General features: G+C 38.4%; 3 protein-coding genes and 2 pseudogenes across 6 annotated transcripts; 1 reads left to right on the top strand and 4 right to left on the bottom strand.

The window, feature by feature from the left end:
• Window positions 1-1,379: 1,379 nt before the first annotated feature.
• On the bottom strand, window positions 1,380-4,138 carry LOC113676089 (uncharacterized). The gene is made up of 3 exons (XM_027192709.2): window positions 4,014-4,138; window positions 3,313-3,366; window positions 1,380-2,189 (listed from the first exon to the last, which is right to left on the bottom strand). Exons 1-3 carry the CDS (start codon window positions 4,068-4,070, stop codon window positions 1,503-1,505), a joined length of 798 nt encoding a protein of 265 aa, XP_027048510.2. The 5' UTR covers window positions 4,071-4,138; the 3' UTR covers window positions 1,380-1,502.
• A 1,409-nt stretch (window positions 4,139-5,547) lies between these two features.
• LOC113676090 (uncharacterized) lies at window positions 5,548-7,752 on the top strand. The gene is made up of 3 exons (XM_027192710.2): window positions 5,548-5,764; window positions 6,119-6,163; window positions 6,898-7,752. The coding sequence occupies exons 1-3, from the start codon at window positions 5,708-5,710 to the stop codon at window positions 7,585-7,587; spliced, it is 792 nt and encodes a 263-aa protein (XP_027048511.2). The 5' UTR covers window positions 5,548-5,707; the 3' UTR covers window positions 7,588-7,752.
• A 3,662-nt stretch (window positions 7,753-11,414) lies between these two features.
• On the bottom strand, window positions 11,415-13,808 carry LOC113676088 (uncharacterized; annotated as a pseudogene). Its single transcript, XR_016188173.1, has 3 exons — window positions 13,618-13,808; window positions 12,984-13,034; window positions 11,415-12,194 (listed from the first exon to the last, which is right to left on the bottom strand). The product of XR_016188173.1 is annotated as an uncharacterized LOC113676088 (transcript).
• A 3,245-nt stretch (window positions 13,809-17,053) lies between these two features.
• LOC149053752 (uncharacterized) lies at window positions 17,054-18,762 on the bottom strand (annotated as a pseudogene).
• An 823-nt stretch (window positions 18,763-19,585) lies between these two features.
• On the bottom strand, window positions 19,586-25,483 carry LOC149053751 (uncharacterized). Of its 3 annotated transcripts, XM_089211339.1 has the most exons (4): window positions 25,079-25,270; window positions 21,210-21,263; window positions 20,832-20,868; window positions 19,586-20,424 (listed from the first exon to the last, which is right to left on the bottom strand). In XM_089211339.1, exons 1-4 carry the CDS (start codon window positions 25,135-25,137, stop codon window positions 19,732-19,734), a joined length of 843 nt encoding a protein of 280 aa, XP_089067465.1. In that variant the 5' UTR covers window positions 25,138-25,270; the 3' UTR covers window positions 19,586-19,731. The 3 variants fall into 3 exon arrangements, with proteins under 3 accessions (XP_089067465.1, XP_089067478.1, XP_089067474.1); XM_089211352.1 differs by lacking the exon at window positions 20,832-20,868 and having other exon boundaries at window positions 25,079-25,483; XM_089211348.1 differs by lacking the exons at window positions 20,832-20,868; window positions 25,079-25,270 and adding an exon at window positions 22,529-22,738.
• Window positions 25,484-25,765: the final 282 nt, after the last annotated feature.

The raw sequence follows: 25,765 nt of genomic DNA, 5'->3' as shown, positions 1-25,765 counted from the left end.
GATCAGCGATCGCTAAGCTGCACAATAAAAGGTTTGAGTTCGTTTGAAGCTCTTTCATTTTCATTATGGCCGTGACGACTACAATGTTCAAGGCTACTGTAGCAGGGGAAGCAACAAATGTGATACTTAATAAAATCCAAGGAAAAGTCCTGTCGTTGAGGCTCCATGTCAGTTCTGGTGCATACGCACAGACAAACACTGTATCAGATTTGACAAAAGTGGACGAGTTCTGGCTGTTGTTGAAATGCATATCCAACTGCCGGCATAAAGATGCGTTTACAAAAACAACTTATGCTCGCTTAAGATTGCTGGACGAATGCGAAATGAATAAGCTACTCTCTGTTCTTTTCTTAATACGAGAGCAAGGAGTGTGTTTCTTCCTTTTATGACAGCCTTACAGGAAGTTTTTAGGGTAAGGTATTCTGAGCCGAATTTAAAACGGGAAACACGACGTAATAACACGTAACTTGAATGGTTACTCAACAAACTAGAATTAGCTTTAAAAATTACAAAAAGGAAGAAAAGATTCAGTCCTACAATAATGGAATTCAATAGCCATTGCGTCAGGATATATATGTCACTGAATGACACAATTCTTGCAAACCAGAATACCACATCACCGCAACGGAACCAGACTCTTGTCCAATTGTTTCTTTAATCTACACCGGCAATTACGTGGCACAAAACGTGTCGCTTTTTGTTATTGATATTCATAATCTAAAACATGATAAATTTTTCATTTCGTAATTATAAATTTCATAATAAAAAATAATGCAGGCTGTAAATTCGGTACAATTCAACCGAATTGTACAAAACAAAATCTAGTTTCATGTTTTTGACTCCTTATACAACAACTCCACACAATCAGAGTCTATGCGTTGACAACTAAATCATTGTGTCTCTCAATATTTGCGTGCAACTCAAATTTAAGGATAGCTTCTTTATTTTTAAATAGTAACAGCGTTCTGCCTCTCTATATCTTTTTCGTATAATTGATGCTTCATTCAATTCTATCTAACTCATCATTCGACTTGTATTCACCTATTTTTCGATTCAATCGAGACCCCTCATTTGATACCTCGAGATGTTGATAACTTCTATTTTCCACCGTGAGAAAGCCAAGTACAAAAGTACATCACCCCCGCGGATGCGAGCTTTAAATTTTTACCGAGAATGTCAGAAGAGAGAAATCAACGCGGTTCGATTTGAGTCTAGTTGTGTTGAGATGGAATATGGGAATTGAATTCGTAGGCAAAGGAGAGTGGGGTAAGTCATGCAAACATTGAAAAGTATAATTCGGTAAGGCTTTGAATAATAATAAGTTGGCTTGTGAGTCCTTGTGATGTGTGAGCAATCGACAATAAGACTTGCCAAAACGGTTTTCATACATTTAACTGTTTATTCAAGAATCTCTCAATGCTAAATCAGTATTACAAGATCACATAACTTGAACGATGAGAGCCGTAGCTCTCTCTTTCGGTTGGAATCCTCTGAGAAGATGCCTACAGATGGGAACCGAACCACCACTGAGTAGTTGAACCTTCTCCTCCAGTGCAGCGGAACTTGTGGTTGATGGCTCCATAGAACCCGAAGTTGTCTTCACTTACTACTGCGCCAGCTGTCGGGTTAAATTCGCAGCCGGGAGCACTGCTGTCGATGTGTAAGGATAAACTGTTTTCTGCCTGCCAGAATTTGGCTGTCAGATGTACACCACGGTGCCCGCGTATGTTAACGTATTCCACATCCTTACACTCACCGTTTCCAAGAAAGTCGACAACGTTGAAATCCTTAAAGTTACCACGAACGTAGTCTGTAAAATCGACACCATGGCTTGGGTAGCTGCAGGTTGCTCGCCAATGAGTGGAGTGGGCTGCAAGGGACCTAATGCGAGACAGACCCAAGCGGTAGACATTCCAGTTTTGGGAATTTTCGTTGACTGGAGCGTCAAACTTAAACGGAGTCTTGGAGAACTGGGCTAAACCCCTATTCTTCTGGTTGTAGGACATAACTAGGGTCCACGCAGTGCCAGGCTCGGACGTGAAGTCACAGTAGGCTGGAAAGCTATTGCCATAGTCGTCAAAGAGCCGGTAAATACCACACGTTGTCTTACCAGGAACATAATACTCAATGCAGGACTTAGGGCGAAATGGGTTGAGTTCGATAGTCTTTGACTTTGGGCAATTATCTCCCTAAAAATAGATCGAAACATCTCAAGAAATATTACATTTTACGATTTTCCACATAATATGGACTAAAAGAAATGCTCCTACGCCCAGCAGACAATACGAACACGTGGGGATTTTTTCTTGGAAATACGAATCCATAAGAGGTGTCGACCTGTATGCAGGAAAATAGGCAGGAGTGTCGTATTTTTTTCTGAGCTCATAGAAACGCATAGCTCTAATTTTTGTTCTTTTCTCGTCAAAACAGGAGACTCGGAGATATATTTTGCACCAGTGATGTAATTCTCATGGGTCTCAAGTTTACGAAAATGAACCATAAATAACAAATAAAGCTCGACCGGTAACTTTTAATCTCCCAAACCTATTGTGCATTACTTCTCCTGAGAACAAAAAACAGATGCACCTGTTATGAACTACTTAATTTAGAAGTGTTTGGAAACTATTAAAATTAGGAATGTTTTTATTAAGTTTTTGGGAATTGTTAAGGCCTGTTAGATTAACTTGAAATCCTTATGTGAGTCTTGTGAGCCTTGGTTTGTTATCGGTGCTGCAAGATCACATTTTTATTTTTACCTTTTGAGTAATGTGTCCTTGACTGTTGTAATATAATAGGGCTGAATTCTCGTACGATAATCGTCATCGCTAGTCGTGTTTGGGTTTGTCCCCGACCTCGCTGAGATTCCTCCACGGGAGGTTTGTTTTAGTTTTAATTCCCGAAGATTAGTTGTTTTTCAAGTACGTTGTTGTTCATATGGAAATTCTCGTGAAATTGTCTGAGTCAGCGTTCTATGATTACTCTGCCAATCTCAGTTTTCCCGTAAGCCCAAATATGCCTACTGATGGATATTTAGAAGCATGTACTTAGCGGGCTGAATTAAAGAGACAGATATATATTCAGAGAGTGAATAAAAGTTCCTGATCAGACTCCTGGTGCCTCCGTTTGCGCGATTGACTGAGGCTGGTTAACCCCAATAGTACAACAAACTTATCAGCTTACAAAGAAATGCATAGCAGTAATAAGAAAAATACTTTATGATGACTGAAACCCTGGGGATTGAACCAGTACGAAATAAATTAGTCTACTTTGGTAGATCGATGTTATTTAAATGCATATCTTTAAATATCGCACCTTACATTCCACAGAACGTTTTTCTTTTTTATGATCAGTCGCCTCCAGAAAAACCTAAGGAAAATAATTTTTTTTAAAAATCCGTTAACGTTTAAAGTAATTAAAAATCCAAAAGAAGGATCCATTTTGGCAAAAAAGAAAATTAGATTAAGTGAAAAAAGTGAAAAATAATTTCGGCTTTAGAATGCTGTCCATTCGCAGCTCAAGCGATCTTGATTATTTTGCTCGGCTTTAACCACTTGGCAAAGTTTGATACAAGATAAAACCACACTATTTAGTTAAGGATATAGAGAAAAAGTTAAGGATCATGAGGAGAGTAGGGGAAAGAAGTGAACTGATTTTAGACCATGCATTGATTCATCTCTTAAATGCCCACGTCTCTACATGGCATGTGTACATGTATTCTCTTCAAAACTGAAGCTTATTTTCAATACAATAAAAATTCCATTCTTTGATTTTCAAAAGATCATCAAGTGATCAGCATTCAGGAGGCTTATCACAGATGACCTAGTGTTTGACTTAACACAAAAAACGAATTTTGTGGTGCTCCTATGGAGCCACGAGATCCCAAGATCTGAGATTTGAATCCTCCAAGGGTACGGAGATTCTTTTGGAGACATCAGGTTTGCTCTTTGGCCTAAATCTGATGGAAAAGCTACAGAGTTATCAATAGATTAAGAAAAGAGATGAAAGAAACTTACTGGTAGAGCAACAGCAAAGAGACACAGGATAACGATATAAGAACGTGGTGACCACATGTTGACTTGCTCGCTTTTTGGCTTACTAGAATGATTAGAGTCTTTATAGAGGCTAGTGGCTTATTATTAAGTTATGCTTGATACCTTGAGAAGCGTCAGCTGCACTACTCTAAGTGGTTTGTATTTTGTCAAACCCGAATTTGACAATGTTTAAACATTAAGGCACGATCATGCAAATTGCTATTAATTTGTAGCTCTAATTCTTTTGATTAATAAAGATAATCAATGTTCGTGAATTTAGCTGATATACTTCAAACCTCCTCACTTGTACGATGAGTCCTTGGATTTCTTCCGATTTTAATGATTAAAGATTCATATGGAAATGTTTTGGCATTTGTCAACGTTTGATTCAAGGCCTTAAACAGCTAAGCAAATATCACTGAGGAGAGGATTTGACATTATATCGATATATCTCAGTTTTGTAAACAACTCATTCCTTTGGGTGAAGTTTCTAATCCATTAACGCAAGAACAAATAATATGTCAGCTGGAAAAGACTTGACGCCTTCAATAATACACTACTTGATACATTTCAGAAAGAGAAGAATGCAGAAACACGTATATTGAAAATCTAATTCTCGATCTTTTGCCGCCTATACTACAAAACAAAACTTGAGTAACTGGCTGGGAAAGCGAGGCATCGCGAGGAGTGGCTAGGGAAACGAAGAAATTGGCCTTCTCACTTGTAAAGTAAAATTTTCTTGTATGAAACTTGCTATTTATTGTCATTGTCACGCCCATCTCATATATTGTGAACCGGCAAACATCATTTTTTTTCCTGTCGAGTTTTATTGCAAGATGTTGTTAGTAAGTCAAAGGAAGTAAAAGGAAAGGCTCATTATCGACCACTTTGCAACCTTAGGGTGTATTTAGGAGCCAACTTAACTGTTGTAAGACCCTCATACCTGCGAAACCACCATCAGGGCCAAGATCAATTCAATATTTTATTATATCGATTGATTTGGTCCCTTTTACTTCCTTTCCACCTCCGTCCTCCGCCTTGTTGCTGCACAACGCCCCAAATACAATCCAAGATACTGGATACTACCGTCTTAGATTTTCTAAATACTCTTTTTTGCCATTTTTGAGCGCGTTTTCTCCTCCTTTTCTTGTGTCAAATATTAAGTGCACTCTGAAAGGAGTTTGATAGCAGCTAACCTATAATTTCTGCCAGAAAACATTTGCCTTTAACTTTTCAAATGATACTGGTGAGTTGTCCACAAAAATATTATTGAGTAATTTTGTGATCTACTCTGCTTCAATATTTGCAGAGCTGTTTGCTGTCTTTGTCATTTTTCCATTTGATGTGAATACGTGGCCATCAGGTTGATCTTTGGTGACTTTTCCATTAGATATAGTAAACATGATGGAGTTTTGAACAAACATTTTAAGTGGGAACTAACTTTACAAGATATCAGCTGAGTCAACCATAGCCTATTATCAGGGGAAATTAGAAGGTGATCCACGAAAACAGCCACGCAGTAATGGTCGATAACGTCAAACTCGAGTTTAGATAAAACACATTGATTTCAAAGAAGTGCAGCTGTCATTTTCTCAAGGTATTCTTCATAAAATTGGTAAAGAGGTCAAGAATTCGAACCATTCTAAAGAAGTTCACAAGGAAAACCACAACCCGATATGTTGTCACCAAGTTCCTCTACAGTGATACTTTGCCTCTTTGCTGTTATTTTCCCAGTAAGTTTGTTTCATTCCCATTCTCTTCAACTGGATTCAGACAACAAGTATTTTTCTGTTCCATATTTATTTCATCTTTCCATTTCGTAAACGTAATCGCAGAGCAGCGGAAGTGGCACGAATGTAGGCTTTAGTAACTTAAGAAAGTTAAGCTAAATCTCTGACCGCACTTAATCCGCTGAAGGGAAGCTTTTCAAGCATTTCTGATCTGTGACAAAGCATGAAAATTTCAGAATTATGATGCTACTGAAGGTAATTTACTTTGCTCAGTTAATATCTGGAGCACAGCCTTCGTGAGGATAGTCAGTCGGCTTACGCGCTTAAAGTTTCGTTTAAATTTTGTTGGTCTTTTAGGTCAGGGGTGATCATCATATAGACGAACATTCAGTGGAGTGTAAGGTGGGAAATTCTGATATGTAAATCTTTCTGTTATCCAAAGAAATCTCTCTTTATCACCATCCCCTTTCAATTAGAGGTCTCAACGATTGGTAATTATCCGCACGAATTGGAAGACCTCCCTCTAAATTAGCTGAGAGAATCTGTTATTGTATCAAGTAGTTTGCTTTGATCGCCTGTAGAATGGTGTTTTGCTACATTGAGAAGAGGTTACACGTTAATGAACTTAGGGAATGAAGGATTTTTTAGAGCTAGACTGAGTTCTTTTTTTCGCATTTACGCAAGTTATCACAGGTTTGAAACTGTTAAAATGATAAAGTAAAAAAGAATTAAATCTTGACAGAATAACACACCAGAATTTGGGTTGTTAATTTGTAATAGTCTCCCTGGATTAAATAATAAATACTTAAACTGAGGTATTCACTGTACCTGCATAAAGGTGGACGTCAAAGAGCCAAATTTAAGTTTTTAGTTCACTTCCGGTTGAAAGATAGATATCTTGTATCTTGTGACGGGAGAAGCGAGAAGCGAGAGCTTCTGATTCCGCCATCCGTGGATGTACCTCTGAACTACAGAGGCTCCATGGTGAGCCAGGCTACCGAGCACGAAGTTTAAATGTGACAGGTGCCTGCATATTTCTAATATCAGCAATTTCGCGATCGAAAGCGTCAAGTTCTTAAAGGTAATAAGAAAGCTCGGCTTTGAAATTATTCCATTCAATTTCTGTCCATTACCAGGGAAATCACTGTCCCAAGCCGATGCCTGATGTTTATCAGAAACCATTTCGCCCTAAGTCGTGCGTTGATTACTATGTACCAGGCAAATCGACATGTGGCATTTACCGGCTTTTCGACGAGCATGGCAACAGTTATCCCGCCTACTGCGACTTCAAGTCTGAGCCAGGTACAGCATGGACCCTGGTGATGTCCTGGGCTAACATCAATCGTGGGCTTCCTGAGTTCAGACAAACTCCTTTCAAGTACGACGCTCCAATCAACGAGAATTCTCATAACTGGTATATGTACCGCCAGAGTCTGAAGCGAATAAGGTCCCTTGCAGCCCACTCAACTCACTGGCGAGCAACCTGCAACTACCCAAGCCATGGTGTCGATTTCACAGACTACGTCCGTGGTAACTTTAAGGACTTCGACATTGTTAACTTCCTTGGGTCTGGAGTGTGCAAGAAGGTGGAACACGTGAACATCCGGGGACATATTGGCACTCATCTTACAGCACGCTTCTGGCAGGTTAACGACACTTTCACCTTGCATATCGACAGCGCTAGTGACGGCTGTGATTTTGACCCAAGGGCTGGCTCGGTGCCGTCTGAAGACAACTTTGGGTTCTATTCTGTTATCAACCCTAAGTTCCGTTGCACCAAGAGAAAGTTCTCCACCACACAATGGTGGTTCGGAGCTCATCTCTAGCCCATCCTACTAAAGGCTCTTGCAGAAACGGATAAGCCATTGGCTTCATCATCTTATTGTTGTGATCCTGTAGCTCTGATTTAGAAAATAGTATTGACAGATGTTAATAAGTAGATGCTTTAAAAAATAAACAGATTAAAAACAATAAACTGTTTTGCAAGACTCCATCATGTTTACTATTTTGCAAAAATTATTTTACAGCGTAGAAGGCAGTTTACTAAATAGCATCTGCACATCGCTCCGTGATTCTGTTTATTAATCCAAACATCACAATTAAAAAAACCAAACAATCATGGCACATTAATGTAGCCTCACAATGGATTTTATCACCAAGCAGTTAATAAAACTGCTCTGAAAGCAAAACGATGGTAACAAACTTTTCATGTTATCTTGAAACAATTTATAATAAGAACCTTTTGTAGTGTTAATAAATTGAAGAAAGAAAACAGTTTTGATTGCCAAACTACAACCTTATGGTCAGTATATGCGTGAAAATCGTCCGACTGAAAAAAGGAAAGCTGGTTTTTGATCGCTTCATATATATCCAATGGGAGTTGAGGAAAATTATCTGATCGAACTAACCTAAGTACCAGATGGCACAATGAAGAAAGATGATATATTAAGGGCCTGTTTACATGGAGGTGGGAGACCCCAGGTAAGTGAGGTAACCCGCCTAACCATGGTCGTAAAAATAGCTCGCGTTTACATACAATCTTACAATCCTGGGATCCCGAGGTGAAATTTTTTAAGATTGTTGTCGCACTTGAAATTGTAAAATTATCGATAATAACCGGTTAGGTGGGTTACCCCACGTTGAGACGTTTACATGGCAAATTGTGATCCCGGCTGGCAGGGGTACCCCACCCATCAGACCGAGCAACCTACCTAGGCAGGTTACCCCACCTTAAGACGTATACAATTGTTGACAGTGCTATCCTACCCGGCCGACCGGGTAATCCGTCCACGCGGGTCACCCCATCTATCATGTAATCGAGATCAAGAAAAGATAAAAGATTATACAGGTAGGCAGGTTGCTTAGTTCGTTCTCCTTTTTTTCTGGTCAGCGTTTTACCTCAGTTCTCATCTTCACAATCAGAGGAATTCCTTTATCCGTCGCTCAACACTTCATTAAACTTCTCTAAACGACTTAACTAGGTAAATAAATGATACGGGTAGGTGGGTGGCTTTATGCCACTAAATTGCCAAGTTGAACGTATTGATTTTTTTGCTTTTTGTTGAAATCGTGTGTTGAAAATAGAATTTTGCACGCGATTTATACCTTTCATTTATCGAATTACGTAATCGAATCTTGACTTCTCAGATTCCCTCTCTTTTCTCAATTGTCTCCCTGGAAATCCGGGTACGCTTGTTCTTTATGTATCGAAAGGGCTGGCCTAGGGTTCCTTTGTTTTCTCTAAAGAGAAGACACACAGAAAACAACTCTTCGCCTGTGTTCATGAAACAGCTTTGAGCTAACCTTCTCAGTTAGCGGATCATGCATCAGTATAACGATGAAACCGAAGGACTCATATTCTCCATCATTTATTGTGCATGGAGTAAAATACTAATTTTACAAATTGAATATTGAATCCAAAGTGATACATCGCCTTTTACCCGCCATGTAAGTTTGCATGTTTATGAAATTGCTCAGAAATTTTTGCGTAGGTATTCGGACCTATGCTAATAGTATGCATTAAACTTAAACCTTCACCATTGTTTGGAATTGGAATTAATGAAGGTGCTGTCAGCCAATCGCTGCGAGTTTGGCATGGCTATCACCAGAAGAGAACTGAGTATTTTCTACGGGAACAGTTAAGGGTCTCAATGGGATGATGGCTTTAAAGGCTAACTGTTCATTTCTTTTCGTTGCAGTTAAAAGAAATATTTTTACGCTTAACTTTTTTACGATTACCGGTTAAAAGTTTGTCAACTTTAACGCATAACAGCTAATTTTTTTCTTTTGCCTTTTTACGGCTAACGGTTAATCCTGCAGTAGGATTTTTGCCATTTAAGTCACAAGGACGCCAAACTTTTTAGTCTTAAACAGGTTTATTTTATTCGATCATGTCTTTCTTATGAAATGTATTCTACTGACCAAATTCACTAGCGTCGTCTGTGCTCTTGGGAATTGAATTTTCCTCTCTAGCGTTTATCACTTTCTCGAAAACAATGACAAATTGTAAGGCAGCCATTTTGAAATTTAGCACTCTCGCTATAACCACCTCGTGAGGGGTGATTCTATATAGCGAGATATGGCGCAATCCCCAACCAATCAGTCCGAGCACATTTCTATAATCCCTTGAACAATTATACTGAAAAGTGTTGTCAATGCGTTAACGAAAAAAAATCATACTCCACCGATGGGTAAATATTTTTGAAACAATGAGTTGGCTATCAGCGTAGAGTTTGAGGAGAGTAGTCTCACGCAATGGCGATTTCCTTGAAGCCCAAGTTCTAAGATCTCGTTTTGTATCAAACATCTTTAACCAAAATTACTCGAACGGTAAACAATGTCAAGAATCCAACAGTAGCTGTTTGCTCTTCAGTCGTTACTGCAAATACATTCATTTTCAGTTAATGCGTAAAGGATACTGAAAGGACAAAGTACAAAAACCACAAGCGAATCTTAAGGAAACATTTTGACGGTTGTTCTTCTTTTCGACGTAGTTCTAATTTAATCTACTTTACCAGACAGTTTGTCGTTCAATTGTTTCATCATTCACTCGACTTCGAATAGTTCCAAGGGAAGGGAACCAAAACAAATATTTAATGATAGCAATTTCACTCGAATGACGCATATTTTAGTGTTTTGAGTGGGAAAAAATTCAGCTAATGGCACTCAAAATTGTGACCAAAATCGATCCTCTTGCGCATGCTAGACTAGCAGGAGACTGGCAAGGCAAGGGAAAAGAGCCGGCTAATATGCTAGTTTGTTTTTAATAAAATGATCTCAATATGGGTGGCCACCTGAAATTTTTGTTACTTACTCTTAAAAATTACTTTAAAGGAAGGGATAAGGTCTTTTTCATTAAAACTTCACCTGAAAAAAGAGACAAATTCATTTTGAACCATTTTAGTTGCGGCTGCGAGTGATCAGTAAAAGTTAGCTACTAAATACTATAATTGTACAGTTACCAAAGTCGGTTTCTGATAGTTCGAAGCGGAATAGTTTTCATTAGCTTTACAGATCTTTTAAAAAATAAAAAAGCGTACGATCCATCCTATTCGACTCCATTTCAGTGATAATCAATTGGTGTTCTTTCCTCAACAATTTTCAGACATGCAAAATATTTGAAAAATCATCGGTTGATTATCAAGCTGTTTAAGTGCTGGCAAATCTGTTATTAAACTCAATTGTGTCAAACTCTGACATTATCTGTCAGGAGATAAATGTTATGAGCTTTTGGCGCACGTTTGGGTCGATCACGAGATGGTCACGAATAGAAACTCTCAGTGACAGCGCTTAATGACTGATTTAGTGTCAAGTGACCCACTTTTTTGTCTGTTTGTTTGACTGCCTTATTATGTGAAATTCTTGTAGAACTTGTGAACATATGATACTCAATTTTGTCCAATTTTCAAAATGGCCCTCATGGTTCCATCGGAATATACTAAATACCTTAACAGAATAAAGTTGCAACTTTTAGCAATGCTGAGGACTGGGACCAATGGACCTGCTCTGGGGCAATGAGCATGCTAGAATTTACGCATATGCAGAACTGAGAAACTGTGTACAAACTAAAGGATTGTGGCATTGAAGTTTTTTTTAGTCGAAACTGCTTATAAAAGGAACGCGAAAACGGGTAAGAACTCAAGAATACACTCAGTTCTTGGAGATCTCAGTCTTTATTGAAGAGTCTTCCAAAGATTACATTCTTATTTCCTAAGTCTAGTTTACAGAATCAATACTTGTGTGCTGAGAGTTGTTTTCTGTCGTTTTGAAGACCCTTTGGTGCGCGCCATTGTCGCTTACAAATGGGCACCAAACCACCACTGGGTGGTGGAAAGATCCCCCGCTGTGCAACGGAACTTGGAGTTGACGGTTCCATAATAACCAAAGTTATCTTCACTTGACACTGAGCCGGACCTCGCGTTGAAGTTACAGCCGGATGAACTGCTGTCTGTGTGCAAAAGGTAGGTTTTAGCCACCTGCCAGAAGCGTACGGTGAGATGCACGCCAATGTGCCCACGGATATTCACAAACTCCGCCTTCTTGCACTGACCAGACCCAATAAAGTCGACAATATTAAAGTCCTTGAAGTTACCGCGGATATAGTCTGTAAAATCGATGCCATGGGTCGGGTAGCTGCAAGTTGCTCGCCAGTGAGTGGAGTGGGCTTGTAGGGACCTCATTCGAGTCAGACTCAGGAATTTCTCCGGAAGGCAGACCAGGCACGATTTTTATTAGCCCAGGACATCACCAGGGTCCATGCAAAACCAGGCTCGGACTTGAAGTCACAGTATGCTGGGAAACTGTTGCTGGAAGAGTCGTAGAGGCGGTACATTCCACAGGCGGAGGCGCCCTTCAGCAAATAATCAAGGCAGGAGGTGGGACGAAATTTCTCGTTGCCTTGTAAGTTATCTTTTGCTTTAGGACAAGAATCTCCCTGAAAGTCAGCGGAATAAAATTAGCGTGGTCTGCAGTCATAAAAAAAAAAACCAATGGGATTGAAGGGTCGGGCTGAAAAACAACTTACGAAGGGGGAGAGTGAACGAAGGTTTCCATAGAGACCATCCATGGCGAGATTAGGAAATCTTAAGACTTAGAAATGCAAATTAATACTAAATTAGGTGGGAAGGCATGTTAAAAGTTTTAGTTTCCACTCCTTAACCCTCAGTGAGAATGGAAAATAATCCGGAACTCTCATTAACAGCGCACTTTTGTGAATGGTGCTGAGCGATTGCGTCATCCTTTCAATCAATGAGATGCAAAATCAAAGATCTCTTCAGCAAATCCCGACTTACTCGCATGAATTACGGTTTTCACGCGTTTGAGGCCTTGTTTACTTTGGGCTCACGTTGCCTTCTTCTGATGTGTACCTTGTCCTGATTTTCTTTGCCTGAATCAGGAAGCAGGCTTAATATGTTACTTTTCCGTTTGACTGAAAAAATTAATCAAGTTTACCTGACACACAACACAACTCCGGTCATTCTCAGTTTGTCCTTAACAGCGGAGAAAGTGGGATTTTTTGGGTTTTTCTTTCGTTCGCAGGTTAGTAAACCAAACTGAATGAATCTTAAATTAGATTAACTATTAAAGCATTCTGTGCTCCAAATCAGAATTTCAAACTTCATAAAATTAATAATTTTCATTCTTTTATTTTCTAATCAATGCCTTAATGCATTGTGATCTTTGCTGCGCGATTTTAGGGAATGAAATGACTAAATCTTCCTACCTTGCATCCTGACGAATGTAACGGGTTCTTGTTGTTTGCTTCTGTAAGTGCCTAAAAAACAAAATACCGCGGGTAATCAACCATATATACCAAATTCGTCATGAAGTCCACACAGATTAAATTTTCCTATTTCTGAGTTTGGAAACTCTTTCGAACAGATGCATACGACCATTGTTAGGAACTCAAGTGTAGCAGTAAGATATTTTCAAATGTTTAGTTCTTATGGTCAGCTGTATTTTATAAACAAACTTTGAAGTTAGTCCGCAACAACTAAATATCATTTTCGTGATATGCTACCCTTGCCTGAGAATTTTCTCTTGCTTTTTTTTTAATTAATCCGGTTTTAATTGTTTTTATGCCTTTGATCTCGAGAACCAAGTAATGAGTATTAGGGCACGAACCCGAGAGCCGAGGCTGTTCGGTTTCAAAACTTGATTCACGTGAAAGGCCTAGACAGCTTTGGGAGCTTCTACGCGAAAGACCTAAGTCTCTTTCAGTATCTACTAAATTTTTTTCTGGTTGTAAATTAGTTTTGAACTAGATCCGGTTTTGTCCAAAATAACAATGTTAAAAATATCGGTTTACATGACTAAGCCTCGACACATGATGAAAAAGTCAGTAAAAACCCACTCACCAAGAAAACGATTCCAATTAATGCGATTGCTTTCAACTCCATATCCGTGTTTTCTCGCGGTGTCTAGCCGAGCTTCGATATTGGTCAGCTTCGAACAGCACAGAAACTATAAGTTCCTTTCTGGAAACCGTTTCTAGTTCGATGGCAGTCGAAAATATCCTCAACGACTGTTCAGATCGATCTTAAGGTAAGTGCATACGTGTACAAAGGAAGTAAACAAACGGGTAACATGAAAATGTCTCCCCAAAACACGCACGTTTCAGGTAAAGTGAGACATGTAACTGAAAAGCCTCAACCGTAAAAAAACTATGCATCAGCCTTATGAAGTTTGTTTTTTACTTTTCCGTCGATTTAATTTGTTAAAGTATTAAAGTTTTATCCTTTTCAACCAGTTAATTCTTTCGCAGCTGTCTGCCTAATGTTGTAACTGAGTTGAGAGGCAGACAATGGAACGAAACTCTCAAACATGAAATGCAACCATACACCAAAGAATTTGCATGTCCATATTCATCAACAGACTTTTTACAAATTTCCAGAAATTTTCATCTCATTTTTTAGAAAGGAGGAAGGTTTTGTGGGGGAAAAGAAATTTATAAATGATACAGAGTTATTTTATTTAATGCTTTGACTTCTCCAGGGGGTAAATATTTGTGAAATTGAGTTGACCATATATCAACGTCGAGTTTGAGTAAAACAGTTTTATGCATTGCACAGCTAACTTTCCGAGATTTCATTTCTTTCAAATGTTTAAGATTAGCCATTCGTCTGAGCAAAGAGGCAGGTAAGAAATGTTTTTAACCAAGTTTACGCGAACGGCAAACAACGTCAAGAATCCAACTGAAGATGTCTGCCCTTTAGCCATTTGTGCAAATATTTTTAATTGTCATGCATAGCGATCTCTGCCACGTCTATTTATGGACTGATACAAAAACCGTAAGCGAATCTTAAACAAAATTTTCTCTGTTGTGCTTTTTTAAGACATTGTTGAAGTTTGATCTGCTTTACCAGAAAGTTTGTCGTGGAATTTTTCCACCATTTAGTCGACTGCGAATAACCCATCAAATAAAATTATTAAATTATGGCGATTTGGCTTGAAAAGGCCTCATAATGTGCTAGTCTGCCCTTGATGTAACGTTAAACGTGTAGCTTTTAATCAACGTGTAACGTTTATCGTGTAACGTTTACGAAACGTTTAACGTGTATAATAATATCGTACCGAGATCTTACCGCTTAAATGCAACTTAAATTTAGGGTTCAAAGCGTTTTCGTCGATCACGACAAAGTCAGGAAAAGCTCTGCTTTGTAGCGCTTAATAAGTGATCTCGTATGGAGTCACCCCATTTTTCGCTTGTTTGTTTAAATTTTGACTGCATTTTTACGTAAAATTCGTATAGTCATTGGGAAGATACGATGCTCGATGTTGTCAAATTTTCAAAATGGTCTCCATGTTTTTCTCGGAAATTCGACTAAATACCCCTTCACACAATAAATCACTATCTTTTCACATCACTGATATTGAACAAAATAACATGTGACGACGAAGCATCAACGGTTTAGAAGCTGTTAAAGTCAATCTAAGTGTTTGCAGTTTCATATCACATGGTTGTATTAATGTTGGAGGAATGGCTTATGATAAAAAAAATCAAAGAATATCTATGCCCAACTCGTGCATAAAGTACTTAATCTGAAGAAGAAACATGGTTGTATTAATATTGGAGGAATGGTTGTGATAATCAAAGAATATCCATGGCCAACTCTTGCATAAAGTACTTAATCTGAAGAAGAAACATGGTTGTATTAACATTGGAGGAATGGTTGTGATAATCAAAGAATACCTATGGCCAACTCTTGCATAAAGTACTTAATCTGAAGAAGAAACATGGTTGTATTGATATTGGAGGAATGGTTTGTGATAATCAAAGAATATCTATGGCCAACTCTTGCATAAAGTACTTAATCTGGAGAAGAAACATGGTTGTGAACTTGTAATTATTGATCATGTGGCAATGCAAGGTTGCTCTTATCTGAAAAGCCAAGCTTCGGGACAACCACGGAGCGTACCACAATTATGGTAGCCATCCAACTCTGCAGAATGATGAACGCATATAAATTCTACAAAAAAAAAAACAGCACATAATAGTATCCTGTGTTAATCGAATTTCTCTCTGCAAAATTCGTCAAATTCAGGCGCTGCAATCCACATCTTTCTCCGCCTGCACAAGCCAAATTCGACAATTTTCCATTTCGCGATGTCACGTTTCGCCTCACGGTTGCTTAATAAATATTCGCATTGTAACGCAATGACCTTTGTCTACAGCGTTGGCTTGCATGCAATAGTGTTTCTTTAAATTTTCTGCCTCTGAAAGAACCCACCACAGAACGCATTTTATGTGACCGCAAGTTTCTTGGAATGATTGAAATTGAAGATATGCGGCAGTGAATTCTACAAGTTTTCTTTTATCAGATAATCACAGGATTATTTTCGTCCGCGTCTGATCGCTCCAGTCAATGTTTTCATGGGATAATTTAGTTTAATCACGGTTCTTGGTGTACATCAGATCATTAACAGTCGAAGCGATTCACAGTATTAGGTTTGTGCCTGAACTCGATAAATTTTTGTTCACTTGGAAGCACAGGCAGCCCAAGCTCCACCAGTAAGATGATCATCTTAAGTAATACAAGTCATGGCGAAAATGTAAGAGTTTGTATGGGAATATTGACGACCTTAGGAATAAAAAAATTTCAGATGGAAAAACATACTTGTCAATAGGAAAGTGTTCCGACCGAACTCTTTCAACCCCAATATCTCATTAGTAATTCTCCTTACTGTCGGCTATACAGTCCTTGTGATGTTAGTTTGGAGAATTTGGTGTTGGATCAACAATTAAATCCCCTAATTGACATTCTTCTTTATTCTCATCACTTGTCTGTTTAATATGGTATTGATATTGTAAGGAGAAGTTCTGTCTTGGTCGCTCGTAAGAGTTAAGGGTTAAGAGTGCTTAGGGAAAAGTCAATCAACAGGAGATGTTTACATTTTGAGGCTCAATGTGTAATTCTAGGAAACATTGTTTGATTCACAGATTTTACATAAACCTTGAAATAAAGTGAGAGTGTAAAGAATGAATTAAGAATCAGCTCATACGTTTTTAGCAGCTAATATTTATTCTTTTCAGAGTATGTTTTAAATCACGATTGATGTAAAATGTTAAGAGGGAAGAGTAAGATAAACAGATCATCCGAAAAGCGACGAAAAGAATTTCGAATATTGATCTGGTAAGTGATCACGATTAATAACTGAGTACAAAAATTAACTGCTGTAATTAAAATAATAATTGTTCTGTTGATTGAAACAATTTTGTGATATTATTGAGTTAAATCATCTATCAGTTCATAAATCTGGTAACTTTAAGTGTGCCTTTGCTAACGAAATGAATCAGCTTTACATTGTCATGTTCGATTCCTATGTATCACCAAACAATTCAGCACCGCTTTTTCAATGTATTTTTGGGAGATTTGAATCGTCTGATCTGAAAATGTCATGAACCTTGGCAAACTGCCGAAACCTGCATAATCTCTTTCTTCTTACAGACTTTTCTTTATTTCTTCAAGTTGTACCAGATTAGCGATCTTCCTGGCGAAATCGACAGCAGCCAATACGATCAAAGTAATCTTTGCTATCAGCGCTGCTCCTTCTGTGCCAAGGGCTGCTATGATCATGGCGCTCACCTTCTGAGGTCTCCAACCAGTCGTACCATTTCATCTCTCTGCACAAACTCTTGATGATGGTCCACAACAATCCAGCTGCGTAGGTTTCTTTGAGGAGGAAGAAAATGGCTTTAGCCTTGTCAGTTGCATTGCCTCTCGCCGCTTTCCATGAACTGACAAACTTCTGTATCGCTTGCTGGAATGCTGAAGACTTCTTAATTGCTTAAAGGATAGTGCCAACTTAGCAACAACGTGGTACGATTCTAACTTATTGGCGGGAAACCTCAAAAAGTACCAAGTTTTGAACTTGGGCTTCACTCAAAATGACAGCAATATTTGCGTGAATGATGTTGTGATTGAAACTAAAGATAATATCATACTTCTAGGAGTAGTGTTAGATTCTAAGCTAAATTTCTCTGAGCATGTAATCTCTATCTGTAAAAAAGCCAGCCAGAGAATTGGTGTTCTAATGAGACTACGTAATTTAATTCCTATGAAATCTAAGTTAATATTATTCAAAAGCGCGATATTACCATTCCTCACGTACTGTCACCTAGTGTGGCATTTTTGTAAAGCGAGTGACACTCGAAAGCTTGAAAGACTACAAGAAAGAGGACTTAGAGCGGTTTTCAAGGATAATAATTCTAGTTATGAACAACTATTAGAGAAGGCAGATCTGCCAACACTACTAAATAGTCGCTTACAGGATCTGTGCATCCTTATGTATAAAGTAAAGCATAAACTGTGCCCTGCATATATAAGTAACATCTTTAAAGAACCAAATACTAATTACAATCTGCGGCAAGCAGATTTCTCTATACCTAGGTATGAGACAGTCACCTATGGCAAGCACTCTATTAGATATTTAGGGCCTAGGCTATGGACAAAACTACCCAAGAGTATCAGGGACGTCACAACCCTAACGTCGTTTAAAAGCAAGATACGCCAACTCAATATAAGTGAACTTTTAGATGACGGCTGCGCAGGCTGCAGCCTTTGTTTATTTTGACTTCTGTGTATTTTTACTATAAATCTCTTAATGAGCTAACTATAGATATTTTACCTACTACTGTATATAGTTTTTTTTTTTTTTTTTTTTTTTTTTTTTTAGTTTGTATATTCTCCCCTAATTGGTGTCCCCAAATTAGTAAGGGATTTGTTCCCTGGCTAGACGGTTTTTGACACTTTAATAAAGTTTCTATTCTATTCTATTCTATTAAACTCGTGAACGAGCTTTACTTCCTCATCGGCGGCTTCCCTCGCTGCTGTAGTGATAGCATCTTCCAATTTCCCGTCTGCAATGAGCTTGGAATGCTCTTCAGGAGCGTTCGTTTTAATATGCGCCAACGCCCCTTCTACAGCTTCCGAGATTTTCTTATTATCTGTTGTCATTTTTGATCAAGGAAACTTTAGTTTGAAAAAAGCATTCATGTAAAAAGCATTCAAGACCAATTTCAAAATGTTATGCAGTAAATTGTAGGAACGCAAATACTGCCGAATAATCTAATTTAATTAAAATCAAAATTAGACATGCAAGATATCTCCAGATTTGGACCTCGAAGAAGCTAGATGACGATCACTTCGGAAGGAAGCTGTTTCCATACGGCATATCTAAGTATCACTTCAATTCATTTCGAGGGCACTTTTCTGACCAATATTACTGCTAGACAATCGAACGGAGAGATGAGTACCACAACTATAGGTCAAAACTATCTAAACCTTTTTTAAAGTATCACGAAAGTTTGCTTTAGTGCCCACAGATATTTCACTCATGTGGACAAATATTTTGACATCGATGGTAAAGCAATTCTCAACAAACGAAGTCGAATTATTGTTAACTAGTTCCGCATATATGCTTGGCCTGATTTTCTCACTTGTTCACGTCTAGAACTGAATTTTCATTGCACCTCATGGTATGGCTATCAATAGAAGAGAACTGAGTATTTTCTACGGAAACTGTAGAGGGTCTCTACTGAGGGAGGATGGCTTTTAAGGTTAAAATTTTGCCATTTTATGGCTAACGGTTAATTTCTTTTCGTTGAAGTTAAAAGAAAAATTTGAATGGTTATCTTTATTGCGACTGCCGAATAAAGGTTTGTTAACTTTCACGCTTAACGGCTATTTTTTTTTTGGCCTTTTTACGGCTAACGGTTTACCCCACAATACGATTTTTGCCATTTCAGCCCCAACTACGCCAAACTTTTTAGTCTGTTATCTCAACCTCTCGGACGAGAATAGTAAGTTCATGAAAAGAAGATGATTTCTTTTTAGTTTTGATCTCTATCTTTATTGAAGAGTTTTCAAAAGGTTACATCATTTTTTTCTAAATCCAGTTCATGATCAACTGATTACATGAGTGTTGAGATCCTTGTCTTGTGTCGTCTAAAAAACCCTTGGACGTGAAGCTCACAGATGTGCTCCAAACCACCACTGGGTGGTGGAAAGATCCCCCGCTGTGCAACGAAACTTGGGGTTGATGACTCTGTAATGACCAAAGTTATCTTCACCTGGCACTGAGCCGGACTTCGCGTTGAAGTTACAGCCGGATAAACTGCTGTCTGTGTGCAAAAGGTAGCTTTTAGCCACCTGCCAGAAGCGTACGGTGAGATGCACGCCAATGTGCCCACGGATATTCACAAACTCCGCCTTCTTGCACTGACCAGACCCAATAAAGTCGACTATATTAAAGTCCTTGAAGTTACCGCGGATATAGTCTGTAAAATCAATGCCATGGGTCGGGTAGCTGCATGTTGCTCGCCAATGAGTAGAGTGGGCTTGTAGGGACCTCATTCGAGTCAGACTCAGGCGGTACATATTCCAGATAAGGGAATTCTCGTTGACAGGAGCGTTTTCCTTGAAGGAATTACTATCGAAGGCAGACCAGGCACGATATTTGTTAGCCCAGGACATCACAAGGGTCCATGCAAAACCAGGCTCGGACTTGAAGTCACAGTATGCTGGGAAACTGTTGCCGGAAGAGTCGTAGAGGCGGTACATTCCACAGGCGCGTGTGCCCTTTGACAAATAATCAAGGCAGGAGGTGGGACGAAATTGCTTGTTGTCCTGTGAGGAATCTTTTGTTTTAGGACAAGAATCTCCCTGAAAGTAAGTAGAATAAAATTAGCGTGGTCAGCACTCACAAAACAACCAAAAAAAATGGGACTGGAGCGTCGAACTGAAAAACAACGAAAGAAGGTGGAAAGAGAACATAGGTTTCCACCCATGACGAGATTTGGAAATCTTAAGACTTAAAAATGCAAATTTATACTTAATTACGTGGGAAGGTACGTTAAAAGTTCTAGTTTCCACTCCTTAACCCCATCAGTGAGAGTGGGAAATGATCCAGAATCTCATTAACAGCGCACTGTGACTGGTGCTGAGCGATTGCGTCATCCTTTCAATCAAAGAGATGCAAAATCAAAAAAGCTCTTCAGCAAATCCGATTTATTCGCATGGATTACGGTTTTCATGCTTTTGAGGCCTTGTTTACTTTGGGTTCACGTTACCTTCTTGTGGTGTGTACCTTTTCCTGATTTTCTTTGCCTGAATCAAAAAGCAGCCTAAACATGTTACTTTTCGGGTGGACTGAAAAATTAAACAAGTTTACCTGACACACAACACAACTCCGGTCATTTTCAATTAGTCCTTAATGAGAAAGTGGGATTCTTAGTTTACCTTTCGTTCGCAAATTAGGAAACCAAACTTAATGAATCTTAAATGAGATTAGTTATTAAAGCATGTTGAGTTGCATTCTGTGTGGCAAATCAGAATTTCAAACTTCAGAAAATTAATGATTCCCTTCTTTTATTTTCTAATCAATGCCTCAATGCATTGTGAATTTCACTGCGCGATTTTAGGGAATGAAGAGTACTAAAACTTCCCACCTTGCATCCTGACGAATATGGCGGCTTCTTGTTATTGGCTTCTGTAAGTGCGGCCTAGAACACAAAATGCCGCGGATTATCCACCATATATACTGAAATCGTTATGAAGTTTTCACGAATTATTTTTCATTTTCATACGTTGTTTTGTTACGAAGTACTAAAGTTATAAGTGTTTACAACGACCTACCAACTAACTACTATGAATGTTCTTGCTAAGTGCTTGGGAATTGTTTAGGCCTGTCAGATTATCTTGCGATCCTTGTCCGAGTCTTGTGAACCTTGGTTTGTTCTGTGTTCCAAGACCAAATTGTATTTTTACCTTTTGAGAAGTTATAATGTGTCCTTGACTGTTGTAACAGGGCTTAATTCTCGAACGATAGTCGTCATCGCTCGTCGTGTTTGGGTTTGTCCTTGACTTGATTAGAGTCCTCAACGGGAGGTCTTGTTTAGATTTAGTTTTCCAAGATTTGTTTTGTTTCACTCAGATGTCTTGTGAGACTGCTTTGGTTAGCATTCTAAAAAGATGATTACCCCGCCAAGTTCAGTTGTCTGGTAAGCCCAAAAATGCCTACCGACAGGGTATTTAAGAGCACGTACATTGGAGAGAGACAGTCTCAGAGAATAAAATAAAGTTCCGGAACATACTAATGGGTCTCCCGTTTGCGCGTGGTGTTCGAGCTAATTTACCAAAACTGTTCGACAGTTTTTACTTATTATCATGAGATGTAGTTTTTAAGGGTCAGAGAATGGAAAATTTCATGTTTTATTTTATCTACTGTTCTTGTCTATACAGAATGAATAAATTTTTCTACTTCTGAGTTTGGGAAACTCTTTCGAACAGATACATACGACCATTGTTAGGAACTCAAGCGTATCAGCAAAAAATTTTCAAATGTATAGTTCTTGTGGTCAGCTACATTTTATAAACAATTTAAAGTTAGTCCGCAATAACTAAACATCGTTTTCGTCATATGCTACCTTTGCCTAATAATTTGCTCTTGCTTTTATTTTGATTAATCCGGTTTTCACATTTTTTTTAAATGTCTTTCATCTCGAGAACCAAGTAATGAGTATTAGAGCGAGAACTCGAGAGCCGAGGCTGTTCGGTTTCAAGACTTGAGTCACATGAAAGGCCTAGACTGCTTTGGGAGCCTCTACGCGGAAGACCTAAGTCTCTTTCAATATCTACCAAATATTTTTCTAGTGGTTTATAAGTTTTGAACTAAATTCGGTTTTGTCTAAAATAATAATGTTTAAAAATATCGATTTAAACGACTAAGCCTCAACACATGTAGAAAAATTCATTAAAACTCACTCACCAAGAAAACGATTCCAATCAAAGCAATTGCTTTCAACTCCATATTCGTGTTTTCTCGCGGTGTTTGGGTGAGCCTCGAACAGCACAGAAACCATACGTTCCTTTCTGGAAACCGTTTCTAGTTCGATGACAGTCGAAAATATCCTCAACGACTGTTCAGATTGATCTTAAGGTAAGTGCATACGTGTACAAAGGAAGTAAACAAACGGGTAACATGAAAATGTTTCCCAAAATCATGTACGTTGCAGGTCAAGCGAAACATGCAAACAAAAAGCCTCAAGCGTAAAAACTAGTATTTGTTAAAGGTTAGAGTGTTATCCTTTTCAACCAGTTAACTCTTTCGCAGCTGTCTGCCCAATGTTGTAACTGATTTGAGAGGCAGACAGTAGAAAAGAACTCTCAAACATGAAATGCAACCATATACCAAAGAATTTGTATGTCCATATTCATCAACAGACTTTTTACAAATTTGTAGAAAATTTTGTTTCATTTTTAGAAAGGAGGAAGGTTTTGCGGGGGAAAAGAAATGTATAAATGATATAGAGTGATTTTGATGCGTTGACTTTCCTGGTGGGTAGATATTTGTCAAATTAAGTTGACCATATATCAACGTCAAGTTTGATGAAAGTAGTTTTACGCATTGGCGAATTTCCTATAGCTAACCATACGAGATTTCGTTTCTTTTAAATGCTCAAGATTAGACATTTGTCGGAGCAAAGTGGCAGGCAAGAGATATTTTCGACCAAATTTACGCGAACGGCAAACAACGTCAAGAATCCAGCTGTTGATGTCTGCCCTTAAGCCATTTGTACAAATATTTTTAATTTTCTTGCGTAACGATCTCTTCCACGTCTAATTAAGAATTGATTAGAAAAACCGTAAGCGAATCTTAAGAAAACTTTTCACTGTCGTGCTTTTTTATGACATAGTTAAAGTTTGATCTACTTTACCAGACAGTTCTTCGCTGATTTTTTCCACAATTTAGTCGACTGCAAAAAATCTCATCAAATAAAATTGTTAAATTATGGCGATTTGGTTTGAGTGACACGTACCCTCTAGATAATTTTGTGTTTTAAACTACAGTTTAATGTGTTCGAGTGGTAACGAATTGCTAAAACATCGTTCGAGTTTTTGTGGAAAAAAGCTATACATTTTAAAAACCATTGAGATTTGGAGATTTCGTTCTCCTTCTTGAGGTCGAAAATCATGGTAAGGTTTTTAAAAACAAAAGTCAGTAACAGAACATCAGTCGCGCTCCATGTCTCCTATATACTCGTTTCACCATCCTTTCTGAAGTTTCTTTGATTTACCTAATTTCTCTAAACGCTTCAATTTTTGCGTTAATTTAGCGCCACAACAGTAGTTTCTAAAGTTTCCATAAATATTTTGCGAGGAAAACTAGCTCGCAGCGGCTGACCAAAGTTGATCCCTTTGCGCATGCTCGACGAGTTGTCGAGAAATTAAAAATATAACTACTGGCAGTGGATTGACATGGGAAGGGAAAAGGGCCTCATAATGTGCTAGTCTGCCCTTGACTATGTAACGTTAAATATGTAGCTTTTGTAGCTTTTTGTGTGTAAAGTTTATCGTGTAACGTTTGCAAAACGTGTAACGTGTGCAATAATCTCGTACCGATATCTTACCATTTAAATGTAACTGAAATATTGGGATCAAAGCGTTTTTGTCGATCACGAGAAAGTCAGGAAAAACCTCTGCTTTGAAGCGCTTAATTACTGATCTCATGTCAAGTAACCTCGTTTTTTGTTTGTTTGTTTAAATTTTGATCGCTTTTTTAAGAAAAATTCGTGTAGTAATTGTGAAGATATGATGCTCGATGCTGTCGCATTTCAAAATGGTCTCCATGTTTTTCTCGGAAATTCGACTAAATCCCTTCACACAATAAGTCGCCATCTTTCACATCACTGATATTGAACAAAGTAACATGTGACGACGAAGCATCAACGATTTAGAAGCTGTCAAAGTAAACCTTCGTGTTTGCACAAGCCAAATTCGACAATTTTTCATTTCACGATGTCACGTTTCGCCTCACGGTTGCTTAATAAATATTTGCATTGTAACGCAATGACCTTTGTCTACAGGGTTGGCTTGCATGCAATATCAATTCTTTAAATTTTCTGCCTCTGAATGAAAACACCTCGGAACGCATTTTATGTGACCGCAAGTTTCTTTGAATGATTGAAATTGAAGATATGCAGCAGTGAATTTTACAAGTTTTCTTTTATCAAATAATCACAGGATTATTTCCGTCCGCTTCTGATCGCTTCAGCCAATGTTTACATACGATAATTGAATTTAATCACGGTTGTTGGTGTGCATCAGATCATAAACAGTCGAAACCGTTCACAGTATTAGGTTTTTGCCTGAACTCGATAAATTTTTGTTCACTTGGAAGCACAGGCAGCCCAAGCTCCACCGGTGAGATGATCATCTTGCGTATTCGGATCATGGCGAAAATATAAGAGTTTGTATGGGAATATTGACGACCTTAGGAATAAAAAATACTGTCAAATTCTCATTAAAAATACCTCACCTTACTTTCACAGTGCATCGCTTGTTGTCTGACCGCTTGCTATGTTGAAAAGAAGTCATCTTAGCGAGTTATCCATCTTTAGGTTTACTACTCCTTAGGAGTAGCAAAGGAACGAATTTTGAAAAGCTGATTGTGTTGGAAGGAGATATTTTACGCAACGATGCCTAGTATAAACTGTAACAAAGCCTCTCTATCTTTTTTTACGCGCGGTTAGAACTCCAATATAGCTTCGTGCTCGGGTGAGTTCGGGTGACCAACTGAAGATGTCTGCCCGTTATTCCTATCGACTAATTGCCATTGAGTGAGTGACTCGATTGCGTATCGAGTTCCCATATAAATGTATATTTTTGAAAATGTATATTTTGCTTCTGTGTTATTTCGAGCCCCTAATCTAGCGCGCGGTTGTATGTTTTAAAAGTGAAATATAATCTCCATGTCAATGAACTGTGTGTTCACGGGTCAGAGTAGAATGTTTATTTCAGATGGAAAAACGACCAAAAACACTTGTCAATAGGAACGTGTTCCGACCTAACTCTTTCAATCCCAAGATCTCATTAGTAATTCTCCCAACTATTGCTATACGGTTCTTATGGTGTTACTTTGGAGAACTCGGTATTTGATCAACGAGTAATCCTCTAATTGATATTTTTCTTTATTCTCATCACTTATCTGGTTGACATTGTATTG

This window comes from Pocillopora damicornis, chromosome 1 (genome assembly GCF_964200805.1).
Source record: "Pocillopora damicornis chromosome 1, jaPocDami1.2, whole genome shotgun sequence".
Lineage (NCBI taxonomy): Eukaryota > Metazoa > Cnidaria > Anthozoa > Scleractinia > Pocilloporidae > Pocillopora > Pocillopora damicornis.
This window is presented reverse-complemented; position numbering and strand designations above follow the sequence as displayed.

What these genes read in the sequence shown, in the direction of transcription:
- LOC113676090 (XM_027192710.2), top strand. Translation starts at nt 5,708, where the DNA reads ATGTTGTCACCAAGTTCCTCTACAGTGATACTTTGCCTCTTTGCTGTT. An exon ending in TCTTTGCTGTTATTTTCCCA is followed by an intron (nt 5,765 to 6,118) that starts GTAAGTTTGTTT and finishes TTGGTCTTTTAG; the next exon opens with GTCAGGGGTGATCATCATAT. An exon ending in AACATTCAGTGGAGTGTAAG is followed by an intron (nt 6,164 to 6,897) that starts GTGGGAAATTCT and finishes GTCCATTACCAG; the next exon opens with GGAAATCACTGTCCCAAGCC.
- LOC113676089 (XM_027192709.2), bottom strand. Translation starts at nt 4,070, where the DNA reads ATGTGGTCACCACGTTCTTATATCGTTATCCTGTGTCTCTTTGCTGTT. An exon ending in TCTTTGCTGTTGCTCTACCA is followed by an intron (nt 3,367 to 4,013) that starts GTAAGTTTCTTT and finishes TATTTTCCTTAG; the next exon opens with GTTTTTCTGGAGGCGACTGA. An exon ending in AACGTTCTGTGGAATGTAAG is followed by an intron (nt 2,190 to 3,312) that starts GTGCGATATTTA and finishes ATCTATTTTTAG; the next exon opens with GGAGATAATTGCCCAAAGTC.
- LOC149053751 (XM_089211339.1), bottom strand. Translation starts at nt 25,137, where the DNA reads ATGACTTCTTTTCAACATAGCAAGCGGTCAGACAACAAGCGATGCACT. An exon ending in CGATGCACTGTGAAAGTAAG is followed by an intron (nt 21,264 to 25,078) that starts GTGAGGTATTTT and finishes TTTGTGTTCTAG; the next exon opens with GCCGCACTTACAGAAGCCAA. An exon ending in AAGGTACACACCACAAGAAG is followed by an intron (nt 20,425 to 20,831) that starts GTAACGTGAACC and finishes ACTTACTTTCAG; the next exon opens with GGAGATTCTTGTCCTAAAAC.